At 44.4% G+C, this 21,039-nt stretch overlaps 1 protein-coding gene across 4 annotated transcripts in view; it reads right to left on the bottom strand.

The window, feature by feature from the left end:
• KIZ (kizuna centrosomal protein) overlaps positions 1-21,039 on the bottom strand; it is a 93,280-nt gene that overhangs the window by 29,486 nt on the left and 42,755 nt on the right. For 2 of the 4 annotated variants that reach the window (XM_061436382.1, XM_061436386.1), the window contains 2 exons: positions 15,832-15,945; positions 9,024-9,174 (listed from right to left, as the gene is read on the bottom strand). In XM_061436382.1, coding sequence (XP_061292366.1) covers positions 9,024-9,174; positions 15,832-15,945 — 265 coding nt within the window. The remainder of the gene's footprint in view (positions 1-9,023; positions 9,175-15,831; positions 15,946-21,039) is intronic. The other 2 variants (XM_061436384.1, XM_061436385.1) reach the window with 1 other exon arrangement.

Genomic DNA, 21,039 nt, shown 5'->3' with positions numbered 1-21,039 from the left:
CAGTCAAGGATACGGATACTCTGCACTTTGCCACCAAGTCGGCCAGGGAGCTCAGGAAACTCAGTGGCCACACAGCCTGTCTGCTTCCTCCAGGCACAGAACGGTCTTACCTGTGCCACTCCAAGTGTCCTGGGCAGGGAGGTGGGTGGAGATCTGATCACAGCCAATGTGAGACATAGAGAAAATGTGGCAATTAACAGGATAGGTTAATAGCTGTGACACTTCACATCTGGGTCAGCATTCTTCTCTTAAGAATTAAAAATACACTGGTGACCAGAGCTGAACAATCAACACAATGTCACCGTCTGGCTGCCAAGGCACATGTCTCCCTCTCCCCCATTTGGAGTGGAAGACTGCTTAGTGGTGCCGACCTCTCCCTGGGACATGATGGCAGCAGTAAACCTACCGTGTGGGGAATGGACCTGAGACCCTGCAAGTGAATGTGAAGGGGAGCTGGGCACAGCCTCTCCGGCCATCTTCTATCCAAGCGTGAAGTGGTAACAAGGTTAGTGTCAAGTGAACAAAGGGGAAGATTCTACTCTTTGCTTGTCATCGTGAAAGGACATGACACTTTGACAGGGAGAATCATTGAGGCGGAAGCTCAACGACTCAGCCTGGTGAGTTTGGCCAAGGCCACTGTTATTGGCCTGGACATCCCAGCAAGGTGCTTGCCTTTGGCTTTCCCCTCATTTCGAGATCTCCACCCATCCTGATCTAATCGAATCTGTTCCTGTAGAGAGCGGGAGCCTCCTCTGTGCACCCAATAATCCTGGCTATTTGGAAAGCATTTCCGAAGATGAACAAAAAGAATTGGCCTAGTCTCTGCAGTTAAAGCTGTAATTTCCTTTTCCGATATTTAAAATAATCCAAACATTATGACAGGGCCTCAAATATGTATTTCTTATTTGTATTATCATGAGACTTACCTGGTGGCTCAGATGGTAAAGCGTCTGCCTACAATGCAGGAGACCTGGGTTCAACCCCTGGGTCGGGAAGATGCCATGGAGAAGGAAATGGAAACCCACTCCAGTACTCTTGACTGGAAGATCCCATGGACAGAGGAGCCCGGTAGGTTACAGTGCATGGGGTCGCAAAGAGTCAGACACGACTGAGCGACTTCACCTAAAGCACCTTTGTATTATCTCATACAATAGCTGTAAGTGATAATTTCTTAGCATGACTTCACAATAGCCACCGTCTGAACCCATGGTTTAAGAATAAAGTTGTTAAAAGCCTGTTGAGGGTTTCTACACTTTCTACTGTGCAGTGTGCAAACAGAGGAGACTGTCCTGGATGGTCAGTGACTCAGACAACTTCTCACTAGTCCCTGGTGATGACACATAAGCTATCTGTTTTACACGTCCCTTTCCTACAAGAACTTCTTTTGTTTCAACTGGGTTCCACCTGGGCTTCAAAAGAACACAGACTAAAGTATTATAGCTACAAACGTCTTTCTAACAACCCCTTGTAAGCTTGGTGAGAGTACCACCAATGCCATCATCTCTACCTGGAGCCCTTTTTTAAAATTTTTACCATAGTAAGTGTTGGGCATTCTACAGGTTTCATTTATTTTGTATATTTTATCCCATTTATCGTTACTACTTAATACTCATATCTCTGGGATTTCTCTTAGCTTTTTGATAGGAACATTAAAGATAATTCTAGAGGTAACTCCTCAGAGATAAGTACTTTATATCTATACGGGTTTTGATGGATGGTCAAATCACAGCATGAGAATGGTTGATCTGATTCTGCTGGACCATGAGGCCAACAGAGAGGGCAGCAAATCTGCCCAGTGGGTCATCTGCAGAGGAATTCACAAGATAAGTCCCTCACAGGGAAGGAATCATGACAAGTTGGGATAGAAACAAAAGTCAGCCTCAGCTAAGGATGGGTCAGAAGGTCCATTCAAAGGATCAGTCAAAAACAACTTATGCAGAATCATAAAGAACACCTGTGATACCTACTCAAGATGTGTGCAGATCTTTGAAAGGGTGCATTTCTAAGAAGGCCCCAGACGGAAGGAGTTTGCAGAGTGACGCTGACAACATGAACCCATACCTGCAAAGGAACCAAATCCCAGAGCAAGCTGCCATGCATGTGCCACCTGGGACTGAAGGGCTCTGCAAAGTGGGACCTTCTATCTGAAAAATTCACCAAAGATGGACCTTCTGATGGTGTTTATGAATGGCCCATGCTTGGGTTCCATCTGATCCGTTAGGCAATAAAGGCTTTTTCTCCTCTCATACATTTGGAGCCAGTCTGGTACAGTGAGGAGGGGTGGGGTGGGGGGCTGGATACTGTTTCATGGTTTTCAGCAGTCTGCAGCCTAAGTCAATATCAACAAACTAGTTCCTCACTGTTCTAACCTTCCCAGGAGCCAGGAGAAAGCACTTAGAAATTCAATGCCAAAGTATACACTATCTGCAGGATGAGTGAGGAAGACATCTCCATATTTCAGATCTCATGGAACATAAACCATCCTATGAATTACATTCAGCAGGACACCTAGAGTTAACTGCCTCGATTTCTCTAGGATTTTCTTAAAGTTCAGTTTAAATGCAGATCTTTCTAAGTCTAGAACCCTAAAAGTCACCTAGGCTAACTCTAAATTTATATCCCCAAACTTAGCAATTGTGATATTCAAATGCAGAAATTGATAAATGAAGATATTAATGGAAGAGGCTTGTATCCAAACACCATTAAGAAAAGTGAGGGATGAAAATCAAACTGCTCAAACTATTATAGCAAACAGAAAAAATTTATATAGAGAGTTCTCAAAAGTCAGTAAGAAAAAATATGACTAACCTGATAGAAAAATGAACAAAGAACGTGAACTGGCAAATTTTATAAAAGAAAAAATACAAAAGGCTAACAAACAGGGAGAGGAAAGAGTTTGATCTCAGTTGTAATATAAAGGTCAGTTCAGTTCAGTCGCTCAGTTGTGTCCAACTCTTTGCGACCGCATGGACTATAGCACGCCAGGCCTCCCTGTCTATCACCAACTCCCAGAGTTTACTCAAACTCATGTCCATTGAGTCAGTGATGCCATCCAACCATGTCATCCTCTGTCATCCCCATCTCCTCTCACTATCAATCTTTCCTAGCATCAGGGTCTTTTCAAATGAGTCAGCTCTTCGCATCAAGTAGCCAAAGTATTGGAGTTTCAGCTTCAACATCAGTCCTTCCAATGAACACCTAGGACTGATAAATATCCTTTAGGATGGACTGGTTGGATCTCCTAGCTGTCCAAGGGACTCTCAAGACTCTTCTCCAACACCACAGTTCAAAAGCATCAATTCTTCAGTGCTGAGCTTCCTTTAGAGTCCAACTCTCACATCCATACATGACTATGGGAAAAACCATAGCTTTGACTAGATAGACCTGTGTTGGCAGAGTAATGTGTCTGCTTTTTAATATGCTGTCTAGGTTGGGCATAGCTTTTCTTCCAAGGAGCAAGTGTCTTTTAATTTCATGGCTGCAGTCACCATCTGCAGTGATTTTGGAGCCCCCCAAAATAAAGTTTGTCACTGTTTCCACTGTTTCCCCATCTATTTGCTATGAAGAGATAGGACCAGATGCCATGATCTTAGTTTTCTGAATGTTGAGTTTTAAGCCAACTTTTCCACTCTCCTCTTTCACTTTCATCAACAAAATGATGAAAGATCACTAAAGAGTGATGAGCTCTTTAGTTTCTCTTTGGTTTCTGCCATATGGGTGGTGTCATCTGCATATCTGAGGTTATTGATATTTCTCCCGGCAATCTTGATGCCAGCTTGTGCTTTATCCATCCCAGCATTTCTCATGATGTACTCTGCATATAAGTTAAATAAGCAGGGTGACAATATACAGCCTTGATGGACTCCTTTCCCACTTTGGAACCAGTCTGTTGTTCCATGTCCAGTTCTAATTGTTGCTTCTTGACCTGCATACAGGTTTCTCAGGAGGCAGGTAGGGTGGTCTGGTATACCAATCTCTTGAAGAATTTCCCACAGTTTGTTGTGATCCACACAAAGGCTTTGACATAGTCAATAAAGCAGAAATAGATGTTTTTTTGGAACTCTCTTGCTTTTTCAATGATCCAACGGATGTTAGCAATTGGATCTCTGATTCCTCTTCCTTTTCTAAATCCAGCTTGAACATCTGGAAGTTCACGGTTTAAGTACTGTTGAAGCCTGACTTGGAGAATTTTGAGCATTACTTTGCTAGCGTGTGAGATGAGTGCAATTGTATAGTAGTTTGAGCATTCTTTGGCATTGCCTTTCTTTGGGATTGGGATGAAAACTAACCTTTTCCAGTCCTGTGGCCACTGCTGAGTTTTCCAAATTTGCTGGCATATTGAGTGCAGCACTTTCACAGCATCATCTTTCAGGATTTGAAATAGCTCAACTGGAATTCCATCACCTCCACTAGCTTTGTTCATAGTTATGCTTCCTAAGGCCCACTTGACTTCACATTCCAGGATGTCTGGCTCTAGGTTGGTGATCACACCATTGTGATTATCTGGGTCGTGAAGATTTTTTTTTATAGTTCTTTTATGTATTCTTGCCACCTCTTCTTAGTATCTTCTGCTTCTATTAGGTTCATACCATTTCTGTCCTTTATTGTGCTCATCTCTGCATGAAAAGTTCCCTTGGTATCTCTAATTTTCTTGAAGAGATCTCTAGTCTTTCCCAATCTATTGTTTTCCTCTATTTCTTTGCATTGATTGCTGAGGAAGGCTTTCTTACCTCTCCTTGCTATTCTTTGGAATTCTGCATTCAAATGGGTATATCTTTCCTTTTCTCCTTTGCATTTTGCTTCTCTTATTTTCATAGCTATTTGTAAGGCCTCCTCAGACAACCATTTTGCCTTTTTGCATTTCTTTTTCTTGGGGATGGTATTGATCACTGCCTCCTGTACAACGTCACGAACCTCCATCCATAGTTCTTTAGGCACTCTGCCTATAAAATCTAATCCCTTGAATCTATTTGTCACTGCATTTGTGTCAAATGAACACACAAAAAAATTGGCTGTCATCTGCACTTCTAAATTTGGTGTTCAAAAAAGGTCGATGGTATCCGGTTTCATAAACAGTGCAGAGAACTGATATTTTCATCCACTCCTGGTAAGCGATGACCCTGTCAGGGTGAGTTCTGGCAGTGCAGAGCAGAAGCCTGGGAGATGCACAGACATAAGATCTCTGACCTAAGAGATCTACATCTAGGAACTCATTCTCAGGAAACAGCATGAGAATCTGTAAAAAAATTGAGCTCTCAAATATTCTTTGAAACTTTTTCACTAGAGAAGAAATTTAAAACAACTTAAAATGTTCAATACCAGGAGCCTGGTTAACGAGACAGTGGAAGGGCCACACAGGGGTCTCTCTCTGCGCAACGGTCAGAAAGGATGGAGAGCATGTGATGGTGTGAAAGGAGGTTTCCCTGTGACATGGTGTGGGGGCAGATCACGGAGGCCATCCACACACAGCACAACCCATGTTGGTCAATATATTAAAGACCACACATCTCAGTGTCAACAAAGTTCTATACAGAGAGCTGGGTAACAGGCAGTTGTCTTGTCTTCTTTCTGTTTACCTTAATATTTCAAGTTTGTTTTTTTCCTGCTATGTTTTTCAGAAAAAGAAAACATATGTTAGCTCTACAAGAATACGGTTTCTGCAATGGGTGGTACAGAGAGAAAATGAATGTGAAAACACTTAATAAAATAAAAAACCTTCATATGGAAATCAATGTTATTAATGCAGATACAGAAGAGCAAGAGAATGAAAAACCAGGGATGTTGACAGCATGGCTATTCCCCTCATACACAGATTTAACTGACCCTTCCTCAAGAACCTTGCAGACCAGAAGTAATTGTTCAGTGTCCAAACGGAAGTACAAGTGTCATCACTGAAGCTGTATGTGGGTTATAGGAGAGGAAGGAGACGGTATCAAAGTAGCAATGAGAAGAAAGGGGACGTATTCACACCAGCCAGTGAACAAGTAGTCAAGAGAGGAGGATGGCACCCCAGGTCCCCATTTAGGGAGGGGGTGGGGACTCCCAAGGCTGATTCCACATGCTCTGTGAACGACACCGGTGGGCTGGGCTGCTTTGCCTGTGGACGCTTCCCTGGGTGTAAGTAGGCACCACTTAGGAGAAAAGCAGTATTAATGTACTTGGTATTTTAATGAAGCACCCAACTCATTTTTTTTTTTTCCACATAGAGTAATTACAGATTTTCCTGATTTAAAAGCATGCAGCTCAATTATGTAATTGCCTAATAGGTTATGCGGGTGCTGTGGATCTTATCTAGTCTCAGGGGGACATAATCCGAGTTTCGGCGGCTTTAATGATGTATTTACTCAAGAGACGGGATTGACTCCAGCTGACGGCGAGGGACCCACAGGTAAACATCATTTACATGTGGCTGTTTAATTAGCCATTTACCCAAGAGATCAAAGTAAATATTTCTCAGCTTCATTAGACTCTTAATCAAATGATTTCTACTAGAGCTTTCTTAAATTTTGAAAATCTCTTACTTTAAAAATTTTTATCTACAGAGAAATATTTAACCGTATTATTTACTAAATATATATATGGTCTATACAGGACAACAACTCAAAGACACTTGACTGTGCTGATTTGTGACTGTCATGGTCCTACAGCCCAGAAAAGCATTCTGTCCTCACATCTGCCAGGCTTGTCCTGCCCATGTCACTCAGGTGGCTGAGTCTTTAGGGCTGTGCTTTTTTTCAGTCACAACCTATTTAGAAACTGCCTGCTTGCTTCTATTTATAAGGATGGGTTTTGTCATTTATTTATTGGTAATTTTTATGGTTGTCACTAGATGGTGATTTAAAAAGGAACAAAATACCTACTAGGGGAGGTAGAAGGTTATTTGACTAATGAGCTATCAATTGGGCACCCCTCTTCCTATTAATTATGGAGTTATTATTTGAAAAATTATGAGTGAACTGGTTGTCTGGAACTTGGAATATGTTTTCTAATATAAACATCACCTTAAAAAAAAAAGACAAGGAGATGGTAAATGGCAATACTGTAGACCAATGCTTATTTTGCCCTTGATGTGACTGAGATATGATGTATCTGCAGTGAGTATGAATGGAGAACAATGCTGTTACAAAACAGAACTAAATACAATGGATAATAAAACCTGAAAACAAAATCCTTATTAGGATCTACATTTATCAACAGATATGAAAAAGAATCTAAAAAGCAATGGTTCTGTTCTTCCTAAAGAACACAGTTCTTTCTTCAAGAACATTTACACGGACAATGCCATACCACAAACAAGACAAAACTGAGGGTTACTGAGTCACATGCAGCGCAGTAAAATGAAAATGTGCTCAGGAAGGATGTGCACAAGGTTACCTTTGAAAAGGGCAGGATCTGTGAGGGGCACCCAGGGGCTGTATCTCTACCTGCAATAATCCACTCCAGAAGGAGAATGGGGAGAAAGGAGACGAGGAGAGAGAGAAGAGCAAGGGTAGGAGCAGAGGCAAGAGCAGAGGAGAGAGGGGAGGGCGAAGGGGTGGGGAACTGCAGAGTGCAGGGGTAACACACACGCAGACGTGGGTCGGTGGCTTCACTGTGCCGCTCCATGTGTGTATGTGTGAAATGCTTTTTAAAAAGTCCTTCTACACTTTTCTAATTAGAGGACTGGGGGAGGGGGTGTTGGGCAGGGCTGAAGGTGCTCTGAAAGGCTGGAGGGCAACACAGAGGCTCTGGACAGGGCTGCAAAACAGGCTGTGGCTTTGGGACAGAGGGGCAAGGACTGCCTCCAGAGGGGGCTCCTATGGAATCCTGAACTTTGTGCATAATCAAAATAAAGAAGTATTAAAGCCAGAAAACTCTATGTTATATAGAGAGTTAAGCATGTGTAAGGGTGAAAACATACTTGGAGGGAATTCCCTGGTGGCCCAGTGTTTGGGACTCCATTCTCTCACTGCCTTGGGCCTGAGCTGGATCCCTGGTTAGGGATCAGATCCACTAGCCAGATGGGCTGCTCTGGACCTGAGTTTCTGCCCTCCAGCCCCACCCACTGCACCTCCCTGGGAACTGGCTCCATGACTCTGCTCCAGCATGACCTGCTCTACCTGTGCAAGTGCTCAGTCCACTCCCAACTGTCCCGCTGAACCACGGCTGGGTGCATCCTTGGCTGTCCCCCTCCCAGTCCACAGGGACTAAATTCCCTGAGGCCCCTCCTGCAGCTCAGCTCAAGGGACTCTGTGGCTCTCAAACTCTGCTGAACCCATGAACACCTCTCCTCAGCCGGGCCAGACCCTGTACAACTTCTGTTCCCTGTCCCCAGGTGTAGTCTGCTCCTCAGCCACAACAATGGCTCTGTTTCCTGGGAAAGTGTGCACTTTCTTGACCTGTGCTTTGGCCCCTAAGTCCGTCACCCACCCCCTCAGAGCCTGCTGAAATCCTGCCTGGCTTTTCAGGGTCACCTTCGCATGCCCCTTGGCTCCCTCAGACATCAGGTCTGCCCTCCTTGCTTCTCCAGATGCCTGGCTCCCCTTCTGGAGGGTCTAAGCCCTCTGCCATGTTCCCACTGCAGACACCCACTCTGCCATCCCCCAGAGAAGGGGCTGCATGGGATTTCTCTCTCTCCCCCTCATAGATCTGGGCTGCTGCCTAATCCACAGAAGTGGACAAATACATATTTGCTGAGTTGACAAAAATGACCACACAGTATGTTTAAAGGATGGTGTAGAGAAAGAAAACCAGAATTCTCCAAGAGGCTCCTGAGCTCCCTGGACAAATGTTGCGGTAGGTATGTTTAAATAGGTTACCTACAGGCCCTGAGTTAACTAACCTTCTGTAAGAAAGGACCTGAAATGTATACACAAAACACTATGCAAAAGGTTTGAGATCAAAGTTCATCCAACCAACCACAAAAGCTCACTTACAATTTACATTTTTCAAATATGTTAATCATTGTTAAGGATGTTAACTATTTTCTCAAATGACTAACTTGTACAATTTGAAACTTATTTTAAAGAATAAAAAGTATTAACCTTTGTCCTCTGGTCCAGTTTGCTGACCAGGAAAACTTCAGACAGCTTCGCTACTTCCTCTTCTTGGACAAAAGTATCATGTCCTTTCAGGGCGGCAATATGTTGACCCGATCGTGTCCTTAATAAGCCTGAGGCTGGTGTTTGTTCAAACCTATGAAACACAATTAGGAGTCCATTAGACATGTGCAATGCTGGGTGACTTATGAGTCCTATAGTGTTAAAGGTCCCCACAATCATGATAGCAGAAGACAGATTACACAGAAAAGTCTGGAACCTAATATAATCTGGGATAAGGGGATTTCCAGAGTTCAGGTTTCTTTTTGGGGGTAACTTTGATTTTATTTTAGTTACAATATCATTGATAGATGAGAATTCTCAACTCTGTCTGCACCCTGGGACCACCCGGGGGGTTTTGCATCATCTAGGTACTTCATGCCACTGCTTCAGAGTTCAGGAAAACTAGTCTGGTGGTGGGGAACCCAGCAAATTGAGACTTTCTTTAAGACTCTCAGAGCGATTCTGACGTGTGGCCACTGTTTCTAACTAGTGCAGAGGTGGTCAGGCTCCTTTTAAATGTAAAGCAAACAACAGTTCATATCTCCACCTCAATTAGTTTATTCTTATTATACTCGTGCAGTGCTTTCATTATTTTTTTTTAATAAGTTACTATTAGGAAAAAGTCCAACATAAGCCTATATTGCTGCCTATAATATAGTATTTAGATATTAAACGGAAGAAAAATGTGCTATATTTCAGGCCGGGGACAGGAAACACATCAGATGAGCTTGGAGCACCTTGTCCCAGGAAGGGAGGAAGCTCTCGGACCCTGAGTTGTGTGAACAGGCCTCAGGGGTTGTGCCAAAGAGGCACCAACTGGCCAAAGACGAGACAGTGTGAGAGCCAAAAGAACGATGACTAACATGGACTGGAACGCGGTGCATGTATAAAAATACACGAGTTCATTTAAAAGATAAATAATAAAAAACCTTTGGATTCAGCCTTGAAAAGGAAGGAAATCTTTGTCACAGACTACAACACAGATGTACTACAACATGACATTCTACTCCATTATATAAGCCAGTCACAAAAAAACAGTGTGATTCCACTTACATAAGATGCCAAGAACAGTCAAATGCAGAGGCAGAGTAGAGTGGTGGCTGCCAGGGGCTAGGGGAAGGAGGATTGGGGACTTGTTTAATGGGGACAGAGCTCCAGTTCTGTAAGACGACAAAGCTCTAGAGATCTGATGCATAAAAATGTGAATGTACTTAATGCTACTGTACACTTAAAATGGTTAAGGTGGTAAATTTTATGTTTATGTGTGTTTTTACCACTAAAGTATCAACAAACCAACCTTTGGATACTGCTAGAGAAACAACCTGTTACTCCGGAAACTGGTTAAAGAAAGGGATGGAGTCAAGCATTTGTCCTGCCTTTGTGGTCAACAACAAAAAACACAAATTAAAAAAAAAAATTCAGAGTTACCAAGTAGTTGATGGGAAAAGTTTTTTCAATTAATAGATGCAAAGAAAGGGCTGCATTAGAAAAGTCACTGTTCTCTAAGTCCAAATTAATGAATGCACCTAGGAAATGATCAGAATGTTGAGGAAACGGCATGATGGAAGCTTTGAATCAGAGGCACCCATCTGCCAGTGCCCAAGTCCTCAGCCCAGTCCTGGGAGCACACGCGAAGGGACACAGTCACGTGCTGCCTGAGGCGGTGAAGAGAGAAGGCCCAGCACTGCCTGTGATGGCGTTCTGCCAGAATTACCTGCCTGGAATATAATTCTGGATCCCGATCCAACCAGCAGTTTACAGTTTACATTTGGATCCTGATTCAAAGACTGCAAATGTAGACAGACTGCTTTTGAGAACACCAAAGCAAACTGACAAGGACTAGGTAACAAAGAATTTTCTTAAGTGGTCAAGTATTAAATATTTGTACATTAGAGATGTATTTGTGAGAGGAAAAAATGTTGTCTGTCTTAAACTACTGAAGAAAAAGTGTGGGTGAGGGAAAGATAAAAAAAAAACTAGCAAAATGTTGACAAGTGTGGGTCTGGGAGAGGGTACGTGGGACTTCATTATATTCACGCCTACTTCTGTAGATGTTTAAACATGTCAAAGTGAAAGTCAAGTTGCTCAGTCGTGTCCAACCCCCCTTTTCTACCCCATGGACTGTAGCCTATCAGGCTTCTCCGTCCATGGGATTTTCCAGGTAAGAGTACCAGAGTGGGTTGCCATTTCCTTCTCCAAAACATGCCAAAGTATATACTAAAAATCTGTGTACTAATATGTGCAACTTACTTGGAAATGCATAAAAATAACAGATTGGAATTGATGGATGGATGGATGGAAAACAGATTTGGGAGTGTAATAAAATGTCAGTGGTAGAAACTGGGTGGTAGGTATGTTGGCATTACAGTTTTTCTCACTTTTCTGTATGTTTCAAAATTTTCATAATAAAATAGGGAAAAAGTCTAGGTGTAATTCAGAACCTTTGAAAATAAATCTTAATTGTTATAAGATTTGGCCTGATCTAACCCCTGCTTTTCCCCAAGACTTGAATAAAGTGGGATGCACCACTGGAATCCTTGAACTTATTTAAAAACTTCCCCAGATGATTCCAAGGTTCCTGGCCAGTCTGGTAGGAAGGCCCTTGAGCAACTTGTCTCTCCTGGTGACGTCGAGACCTCACCAACGTCACAAAGCTTCCAAGTCCTCTGTTCTGTTCTATGTCAATGAGTTACCCTTTGCATCTGCATCTGGGTTTACAGTGATTTCCCTCCTAGGAAAACGCACACATGGGCCAAGGTCAAATTCTAGTCCAGTCATCAAGTATATTTCTCGTAATGAGTAAAATCAATTGTTTCTATCTAGAAAGCATGTTTAGTTAGGTTGAATTCAACTTGAAAACAAGTTTAAGCAGGATGAGTTAGTTGGGATGCACTGACTTATCAGACACCAGCCTCTCTTGGGACTGAGACACATGGTTTCTGCAGAAGCAAAGCCAAGGGCAAGACTCTGGTCACTAACACCTATTCCAACTGTAACCATCCTTTGTGTCCTGGCATGAAAGCACTAGCTGAGGTTTCCTGTAATTATTACACTTGCTTCATAAAAGGAGAAAACCCACAGGCTCAAAAAGCAAATGAACTTCTGGAGGAGAAACAGCATCAGAATCTGTGACTTCTGAGTGGCTAAGCCAACACCTGGCAACCAGGAAGGTTTGGGCCATGGTGGACCCTGCGTGGAGTCCTGCCCCTGGTTCTACACAGACAGACAGAATTAGAACACCTACGGAGCAGTTCAGAGGACTTAAAGGAGTTTTTTCCTCTCTTGTCCACTTCACTTTGCAAAGTTTCTAGTATCAATGTCACATAGGAAGAAAAAAAAAAAAAGCATGATGTCAGCTCAATTATATACTCCTCTAGTTAAAAATAGATTTTAAAGTCTATAATGAATTTCATACACTTATAATGGTTTCCAATGAGAAAACTGCAATTTAAGCAAAGGTATCAGCATTTCCTAACTACAACTGATTTACAACAGATGGGTAATCTGACCAAAATCTTAAATGCAGACAAAATAATAAATATCTTGAATTTTATTCTGAACATAAGCAGAATAAAATAGATTCTACATATACTCCAAATCCTATAAACCTGACAATTCTTCAGCATTAGTTTGAGAGCACAGTGGGGTGAATGTATCTGAAAGGAGCAATGGACAGAGACAATTAATTGCACCTGGAAAAGACATAAACTCATGGGTAGTCTCATTACGGTTTCTATAGAAGACAAAGTGATTAATCACTTTTATGTTAAAATACATTTTCCAGGAGGCAATAAAGAACAATTTTTTTAAAATAGACTGCCTCAAATGACATGCATCATATTTTAAAAACTCATAATTGTCTAAAATGACAACTTACTAGTAACAGTAAGCCTTTCACATGAAGGTCTTACAACATTTAATCCCAGGTATAACAAAAATCAGTAATAACAATAATAATGATGATAGGAATGGTTTTGTCCTTTTTCTTTGAAGAGGCTTCATTTTGTGATAAAGAATTCAGAAATCTATCTTTCCAATCTATGCTGTGGACCAGGTGTCCCATTTTCTGGATTGAATGGAAGCAAAGAGACGGATGTTGCTTGCCAAGGTTTGCTCAGGGGCACAAGCAGGGCCATGGCCACACAAAACATGGCTCTGTTTACAGGCTTTCAGGAGTCCATACGATGTTAGAGCCTTCCCATTCTGCCCAGCTGACATCAATGTCACTAACAATTGAGAAACAGAAGTAGATGATTCTCTTCAAATTTGTGTTTCTGGAAGAACCAGCTGGCAGCTTCAGTCTAAGGGCTGTCCCTGGCAGACAGGAATACCCCATTTAGGGAAATACCTAGCAATACCTTGCCTATAATGCAGGAGACCTGGGTTCAATCCCTGGGTTGCAAATATCTGGAGGAGAGCATGGCAACCCACTCCAGTATTCCTGCCTGGAGAATTCCATGGACAGAGGAGCCTGGTGGGCTACAGTCCATGGGGTTGCAAAGAGCTGGACACGACTGAGTGACTAAGCACAGCACAGCACTAGGAATACCTCCTGAGCGCTGAGGGCACAGGAGGTGGTGAACATGCAGAGGGCAGGGGAGCATGATGCCAGGATTAAGACCTGTTAGGAAGAACTGGCAGCTAAGACCTGACTGCCTGTCTCTCAGAGGTCAGATAGACACCTGGGACTTTTTCTGAGGCTAGCGAGGGAGCCAGTGGCAATCAGTGTGCAAGGAACAGCATCCTCAGTCATGACACGGGGTAATTCTGATTATAACAGACCACAACAGTGACTTCAGGAACCATTCCTGACTTCTTTATCTGGCTTTAAAAAATGACTGTGGCAGAGACACAGTTCCGAAGGCTCCAGATATTAATTTTAAAATTTGTGTTGGTCATAAAGAAAGATCATTTCTTCTTGGAAAGCTGATTTATACATAACTGTAGATCAATAGTCATGGAAAATGCAACCTCTCATAATGGGAAAGGACGCTCTATTTATGCATGTTGAGAAACTGTAACAAACGCGGGCCGAGTCGATGGAGATGGCATATCTTATCACCACGCCACAGTCTGGCAGCCCAGGTTAAGAGAGTCACATGATGAATCACCTAGTCTAACAACTCAGTCCACAGAGAGAATTATAAATGCATATGTGCCTTCATGCGACATACCACCACTGTGGTTTATGCCAAACAGTATATCAACAGACACAGAAGACGGTGAGAAAGAAGTGGCGGGTCCAGCTGAAGAGCCTTGCTGCACACAATCACCAAATGGCCAGAGAGACTCCTCTCTAGCCAGCTTCTCCCACCCTTGTAAAGGGCATTTTAAGACTGCCTTTATCTTCACTTTGCATGATAAAAACATGAAAGAGGATTTCCATGCATTGCCCTTCACTGCTGTAAGCTGAAAAGCTACTGACCAGGATGGGCAGGTCCCACATTCTCTGTAGTGTGGAGATCACAGCAAGATTCAGAAGTGGATGTAAACACGTTCCGTTCAGCACTGGTGACCCTCACTCTGCAGTCTGTGGGATGTAGTCCTGTGATCAGCCACATTTTCTTGGGACAAGGTCCTTTTAGAGACCATTACCCGGACGGCTCCTCACGCCCTGATGGGACCCGATACACAATGGATTTATGCCGAATTCCACTCTGAAAACCATGTTATCCTGCCTGTTTATATACTTATACAAAAGAGTCTGCATGACACACAGAAAAGACAGTAGACGCCAGATGTAAGACAACCAGACCTGAAAGCCATCTCACTCTCCCGGCCAGACAAGGCCCTTTCAGGTGGGCTGACCACACCCGAGCAGCCGTTTGTTCTCAGCTGGAAAACGGTGGGGACAGACTTCAGTGAGGGGACTTCACTTCAGTCAGTCCCCCAAATAAAAATCAGGGTAAGGACACTGGTAACATTCATGCACCCATGAATTAGGCACCTACCAGGGGCAGCACTGGAGAAACCACTACACATATTATCTATCTGTAATGCTGGCCCTGACAAGCCACCCAGAGTGCCGAGAAGGTGCATGGATAGATTTCTGACTGATTCAGAAAGAACCATGACTCATGTGTGCCAACCACCCTGCAAACAATTAACCCCACTTGCTCACGCCCACTTTTGAGCCACTGAAGACACATGGTTGGAGCAGCGCTCTCACACTTGAGGGAGCAGAGGTAAGCATCCGTTCAAGCCCAGATGGCAGGGTCCCACCTCTAGACCCCTGGTTCAGTGGATCTGGGGTGGGACCCAAGAACATGCGTTTCTAACAAGCTTCCAGGATTTGTTGATGCTGTTGGTATAGGAACCATATTCATCAGAGGCCTGCATCACCAGCATGACCTTGGAAACGCAGGGACCCATCTGGGGTTTGGATTTGGCAAGGACACCTGTCCAGCAGGAGGTTCTGCTGGACTACCACCTGGGTGTTCACCAAGTTATGTGAACATGCGAGACTGAGCTTACCCGTGTTCCCTCCCCACTTAAAATGTTGCTATGGGCAGGGGTTCAGCAGATACACGCGCAGGGACTGAGCAAGATATAAGAGCAGGAATTGAGCAGATGTATCCAATTAACAATTAGAAACAAATACATTCACAAAGAAGTAGATGGTGAGGCCACGGTTAAATCGATGCTCCGGGTGCCCAGCACAGAGCTGACTGTGTACAGCAGTGTTTTTCCACCCTTATCTGGGAACGAGAAGGGCCTATCCACCACAGCAGCAACTTGAGGACTGTCATACCTGACTTGCTCTTTGTCACTGCCACCCCTGGGGCAGAGTTGCGGGAGCTGGTGAAGGACAGCGGTTCTGTAGGCATCAGGGCCTTCTCGTAGGATGTCACTGTGGTTACAGAGCCTATAAAATAAAACAGGTGCCGCAGGAGATGTTTATTTGAGCCCAGACGGTCAGCTTCTAGAATCTATGGTGGCTCTTCGTGGTTTATTGAAATATATCTGTAATATAATCTAAACATAAAGATGCAGCAACTACACTGTCTCTTGACAAAGATATAAAATGGGGTGGTTTGAAAAACTTGTCTGTGAGAAGGTGGCTGTTTTAAATCCATCAGAGGAAGTGGCTTTTAACCCTTTGCAGACTTCAGTGAGGTTCACATCCACAGCTGTGCAATCTCACTGCACATCCCACCTCACTGATAAGAATGCCAGATAATCGGAACAGCTGAAAAGACTAATTTCACATTGTCAATCATAACAAAGTTAGATCTCCACTCACATGAAATTTACTTAAATTGTCACTGCTAAGAAATTGAAAACTGCTGGCTGAAGTAGAGGTTACGTCCTCTATTTCTGAATGCAGAAAAAAATGACTATTATTTCTCCATTCAGATCCCACTGCAATGAAATTTTCTTTATTTTTAGAAAGAACAGGAGGGAGTGGAAAGAGGGATTTAGCCCTTGTCATCTATTTGCAGTCCACAGGGACACTGGTGGAGTGTTAATTGTTCTAGGTTAGGTCTGTCAGGGTCACAACAGTCTCCAAAGAGCTTGGTTAGTAAATTCCTTAAAAAAAAAAAAAAAAAAACAAAACTGACTGCATGATTCTAAAAAGTCATGGGAGAAGATATCAAAGACAAAATACTTCTCCTTTAGAGAAACTGATCATATATGTAGCTGGCAATATACAACACATTCCCCAAGAGGAAAACGAAGCAACTTATAAAGCAATGTTCATAGCAAGTATTACTAATTTGTAATCAGTCTAAAGGTTGGGAGAGATCTAATGGTTGGGCTAAGTTACTCGATCCATTCGATGGCCATGTGCCTGATGATACAAGGATGAAAAAGACCTGCTCCACCTGTACACTGGAGGCTCCCCCCACCCCCCGCCCCACCCTAAGCAGGCCTTTACCCTGGGCAGGAAATAGAAACAGGTCCCCAGATTCAAGCCTTGTTCTGGACTCTGGGCCCCTCTGCTGGCACCCCCAGCTCCAGGCCAAGTCCCAGCTCTTGTCTAAACCCTGAGCCTGTGGCCCATGTCATGTTGGGTCCCCCCTGCCTGCCCTCGGCTGCCCCAAACCTCCTTGCCCGTGGGATGTGCATGCAGTACCTATGTCTACCAGCTTTTTCGAAGGCAAACTCTGGGTCCCGATTCTCCCTAGAAGGCTGTATCTTGTCATCAACCAATTCACAGAGTGAGACCTGCCCTTAAGAAGATGAAGATAAGCCAATTTCAGAGCAGTAATGATACGTAGAGGGAAGGATGGTCAGGAAGGTGGGGCAGGGCCCTGTGCCAGGCAGGATGCAGACAGAGGGAGACCATAGCTGAAGCCAGGTGGCAGCAAGGCAAAGGCGAGGGAAAGCCAGGCTAAGAGGGGGTGGGACCCAGCAAGGAGATAAGCTGGCTGGGGTGGTGACTGGACAGTAACAGGAAATAAGATTCAATATAAAACTATGGCAAAGAAACAGCGATAAACGTCGTGGGTTTTTGAGTCATGGCTGGTTTCCTGGCAGCTGTAGCTGTGGACGGGGTTGGTGAGGGAGAGACGGGCCAGGGGACCGACCCTCTGCTCTGGGTGGCAGGGACGAGCTCGCAGATGTGAGTGTGGTGGTGGGCGGCAGACAGGGAGGACCCACACACCCACCGCTGGTGGGGTGAGGATGCTAAAGGCTGGGGCACGTGTCAACCTTAAAGGGCTGGTCACCCCAGGCTCCCATGGCAGAGTGTCTCAGTGAGGCTAGATCTTTCCAGTTTTTAAGAGAAGCTGGAAATTCACCATTGCTAGTTTTATTTTTATAGGACATCTCTCAGATTTTAACATGGTACAACTATTCAGAAGAATTATAAAAACTGTGCTTGATCCAGCTTAGATGGCCTCTAGACTCACTTTCCGACCAGGGGGACCAGGGCTGAGCCCCGAGCAAGGGATGTGGCTTCTGTATCCTTGCAAACCCAAGTACAGCAGGGGAGCTTGGCAGACGGCTCATGCTGCTGTGCCAAGGTGGAATGTGGCAGTGCCCCCCAGGGACAAGTATCTTACCTCTGCCACTTTTAGGAATGATGAGAAGAGAAAGCCGATCAGTGGGGTCTAGTTACTGTTATAAACTCCTTACGGACAATGCTCCCCGACTCCAGCATCCTCCCCCCATCTCCATCCCAAGTACCACCACGGCAGGGCCAGTGAGCAATCATACGCCAAATGCCTTCCCTCTTTAGCAGTCTGCTGAGTCCAGATGTCAGGCCTGCTCAGACCAACTGCCCCCACACTTGTGTGGCAGTGTCTCCAACTGCCTCCTTCACAGGGATCTTTCTCATCCCTGAGTTCCTCCAGCATGAAGCAGATAGCACCCCACCCTGTGCTGTCCTCCAGCTATGCCCCATCTGACAAGTCTTCCCCACATGACTAAGAGGCCTGTTGAGAACAGCAAGGGTACTTGGGATTTCACAGGATGCTGACGACACTCTTAAGGACACTGTGTGCTGAATGACAGGACAAGATTTAAACCCACATGAGATAATTCATGACATGTGTGCTGTTACAGTCTGTTTTTACACGGTGGTGTCACACCGGCCCAGGGCTTCCAGGGCTCAGCAAGGAATGATCTACAAGATGGTCAGTGAGAGCCACCAGCACTGTCCCCACGGAGCCATGGCCCACCCTAGATTAACTCCTAACCTTATGTGCTGAAAGATGAGTGCCTCTGAGTTGAGGATTTCTAATACTTATCTCCCCATGTGACAGACTTTAATTTGCAAAATATCCATCAACACTTGCCTGCAAACAACTTAAATAATTCACACAATGTACAGAGTTAAAAGACGATGTGTGATGAAAATACCATTTTCAAATTCAAGAGCTCAATTTCTTCCCTGTCTTCTATTTGCATTCCTACCAGAACACTTCAGCTAGAAGAGCATTGGCCTGACAGCCCGTCTCTCTCCTGGGGAGAGGGTGTCCGGGCACCAAGGCACTGGGCCCCTACCATCCGTTTGCTTTCTGTGAGGTCCAGCAAGAGGACAAACCTGCTTGAGGACAAGCAACTGCTAGTAACACAAATGGCTGCTTTAACATAATTTTATTTTATCCAGTAATACTTAAGCACGCAATAAATTATGTTTTGGCTAAATTTAAACTACTTTCTGAGAAAGCTTCATTTTCAGTCACACAGAATTCAGGACATTATTTACAAGAAAGCAACTTCATGCCAGGCTAATGTGAGCAGTCAAGGTAGAGTTTTTTTTTTAAAAGAAATAAAGGGAGAAAAGATGCTTTTTCTTTCAGTATCACAAACTGAGAATTACTTCCTGGCAAACAGAAAATAAATTTCTCCTTGACTCTAGCACATGACTTTCCCATCTGCCCTGGTTGTCATCTTCGGGGCACTTGGTGAGCACGTGCTTCAGCTGCAGTGATGGGAGCCTGACTTTGGGGTTTCATTTTCTCCAGGAGACACAGTCTTTGCATAGTGTGGGCCCAGACTCCAGACGGGGACAAGTCTGCTTACACAATTTACACAACACAGTGTTACTTGTTGAAAGTTTCATGGATGATGTTTACTGTCTCTTTAAGGAAATGGAAGAATCAGAAGGCAGTTGGTTCTATCCAGAACGAAGTTTTAGGGAGGAAACTATTTCAGAGAGAGCAACAACACGAAGGCATCACACACAGAGGCGGCGGTGAGACGTGAGTATGTCATGGAGAAATAACCCACACACGTGAGGGTGGGAAGAAGGCAACACGGCCTGCTAGTCTCCATTGGATTCCAGAGCTTGCAGAATCCTCGCCTGGAAACTCACAGCTTTGGTAGGTCATACTTTCCTTTTGAAACATAAGGTGACTTTGATCTTTTCACTAAGAACACATGGTCTGGATAGAATAGATTATTTTAAAACCATCATTCCATCAGATCCTAGGTCTGTTTTTCTCCATTTAATGCCCAAGGAAATTTATCGATTACAATGAACAACACTGAAAAATCCTAAGACCCATGAGGTTCCTGAGTTTAAACAGAAGTAACAGAATGCATTCACGCACCTCATGTTCTGAACCCACAACTGACTGAGCGACTGATCTGATCTGATCGGGTTGGCCAAAAAGTTTGGTCGGTTTTGCTGCAATCTGTAAGGAAAAACCAAAATGGACTTTTTGGCCAAACCCAATGTAACTAATGAACCAAAGCCCAATCAAGGTTAGTCAAAACCAAAGTAGCTAATTCAATGTGTCGCTTACACATCCTCCTGAAGCAATTTAGCACCTTCGCCAGTAAGAGAAAACCTCCCGTGATGCCCACCCACAGGTGTATACACACACACACACACACACACACACACACACCCACCCACCCACCCACCCACCCACCCCACTGAGCAGCAGAGAGGCCCGGAGAAGCCCTACCTCCATAAAGATGCAAATTAAGATTTAAACAGGCTAACAATCGGCCGGAGCTAATCCTTTTACAGAGGTGTGAATGGCTATTGAGAACTGAATTCCGGCTGCCAGCTTTTGTTGAGTGGTCCTACAGACACATCTCACGCAGCAGCAGTGCCAAGCCACTGACTCTGAGGATGACTGATAAAACAGTTTCATCAGGCAAGCATCATTTGTTTGCTCTGATACCAATTTCCTGACCATCCATCCAAAGGCGTGCATGTAAGCAGACTGAGGCAGCAGCGCCTTGGGAGCAGGAACGAGGAGCAGCCGGAACAGCTGGGGGTACGGCCCTGCAGGAGTCTGGACGCGAGGGGGCGGTGCGGGGGTGCGGGGGTTTGTTAGCCACACAAAACGGTGGTAGAAAGGACAAACATGTACATAGTTAAACAGTACTTTTCTTTTCACGGCCTGTCTCTAGAAACCTATGTTTCAGGGGCTACTTCAGCCCCCATTGTGCAGCCCCCTGGGTGGTCCCTTCCTGGGGGCCACTTAAAGGCGCACAAAGTCTGGAGGGAGGGAGGAGGAGCCGCAGCACAAAGGCCGGGGCCGGGGTTGGGGGC

The sequence above is a fragment of the Bos javanicus genome, chromosome 13 (genome assembly GCF_032452875.1).
Source record: "Bos javanicus breed banteng chromosome 13, ARS-OSU_banteng_1.0, whole genome shotgun sequence".
Taxonomy (NCBI): Eukaryota; Metazoa; Chordata; class Mammalia; order Artiodactyla; family Bovidae; genus Bos; species Bos javanicus.
Note: the sequence above shows the minus strand (reverse complement) of the source record. Positions and strands in the feature narration are given on the sequence as shown.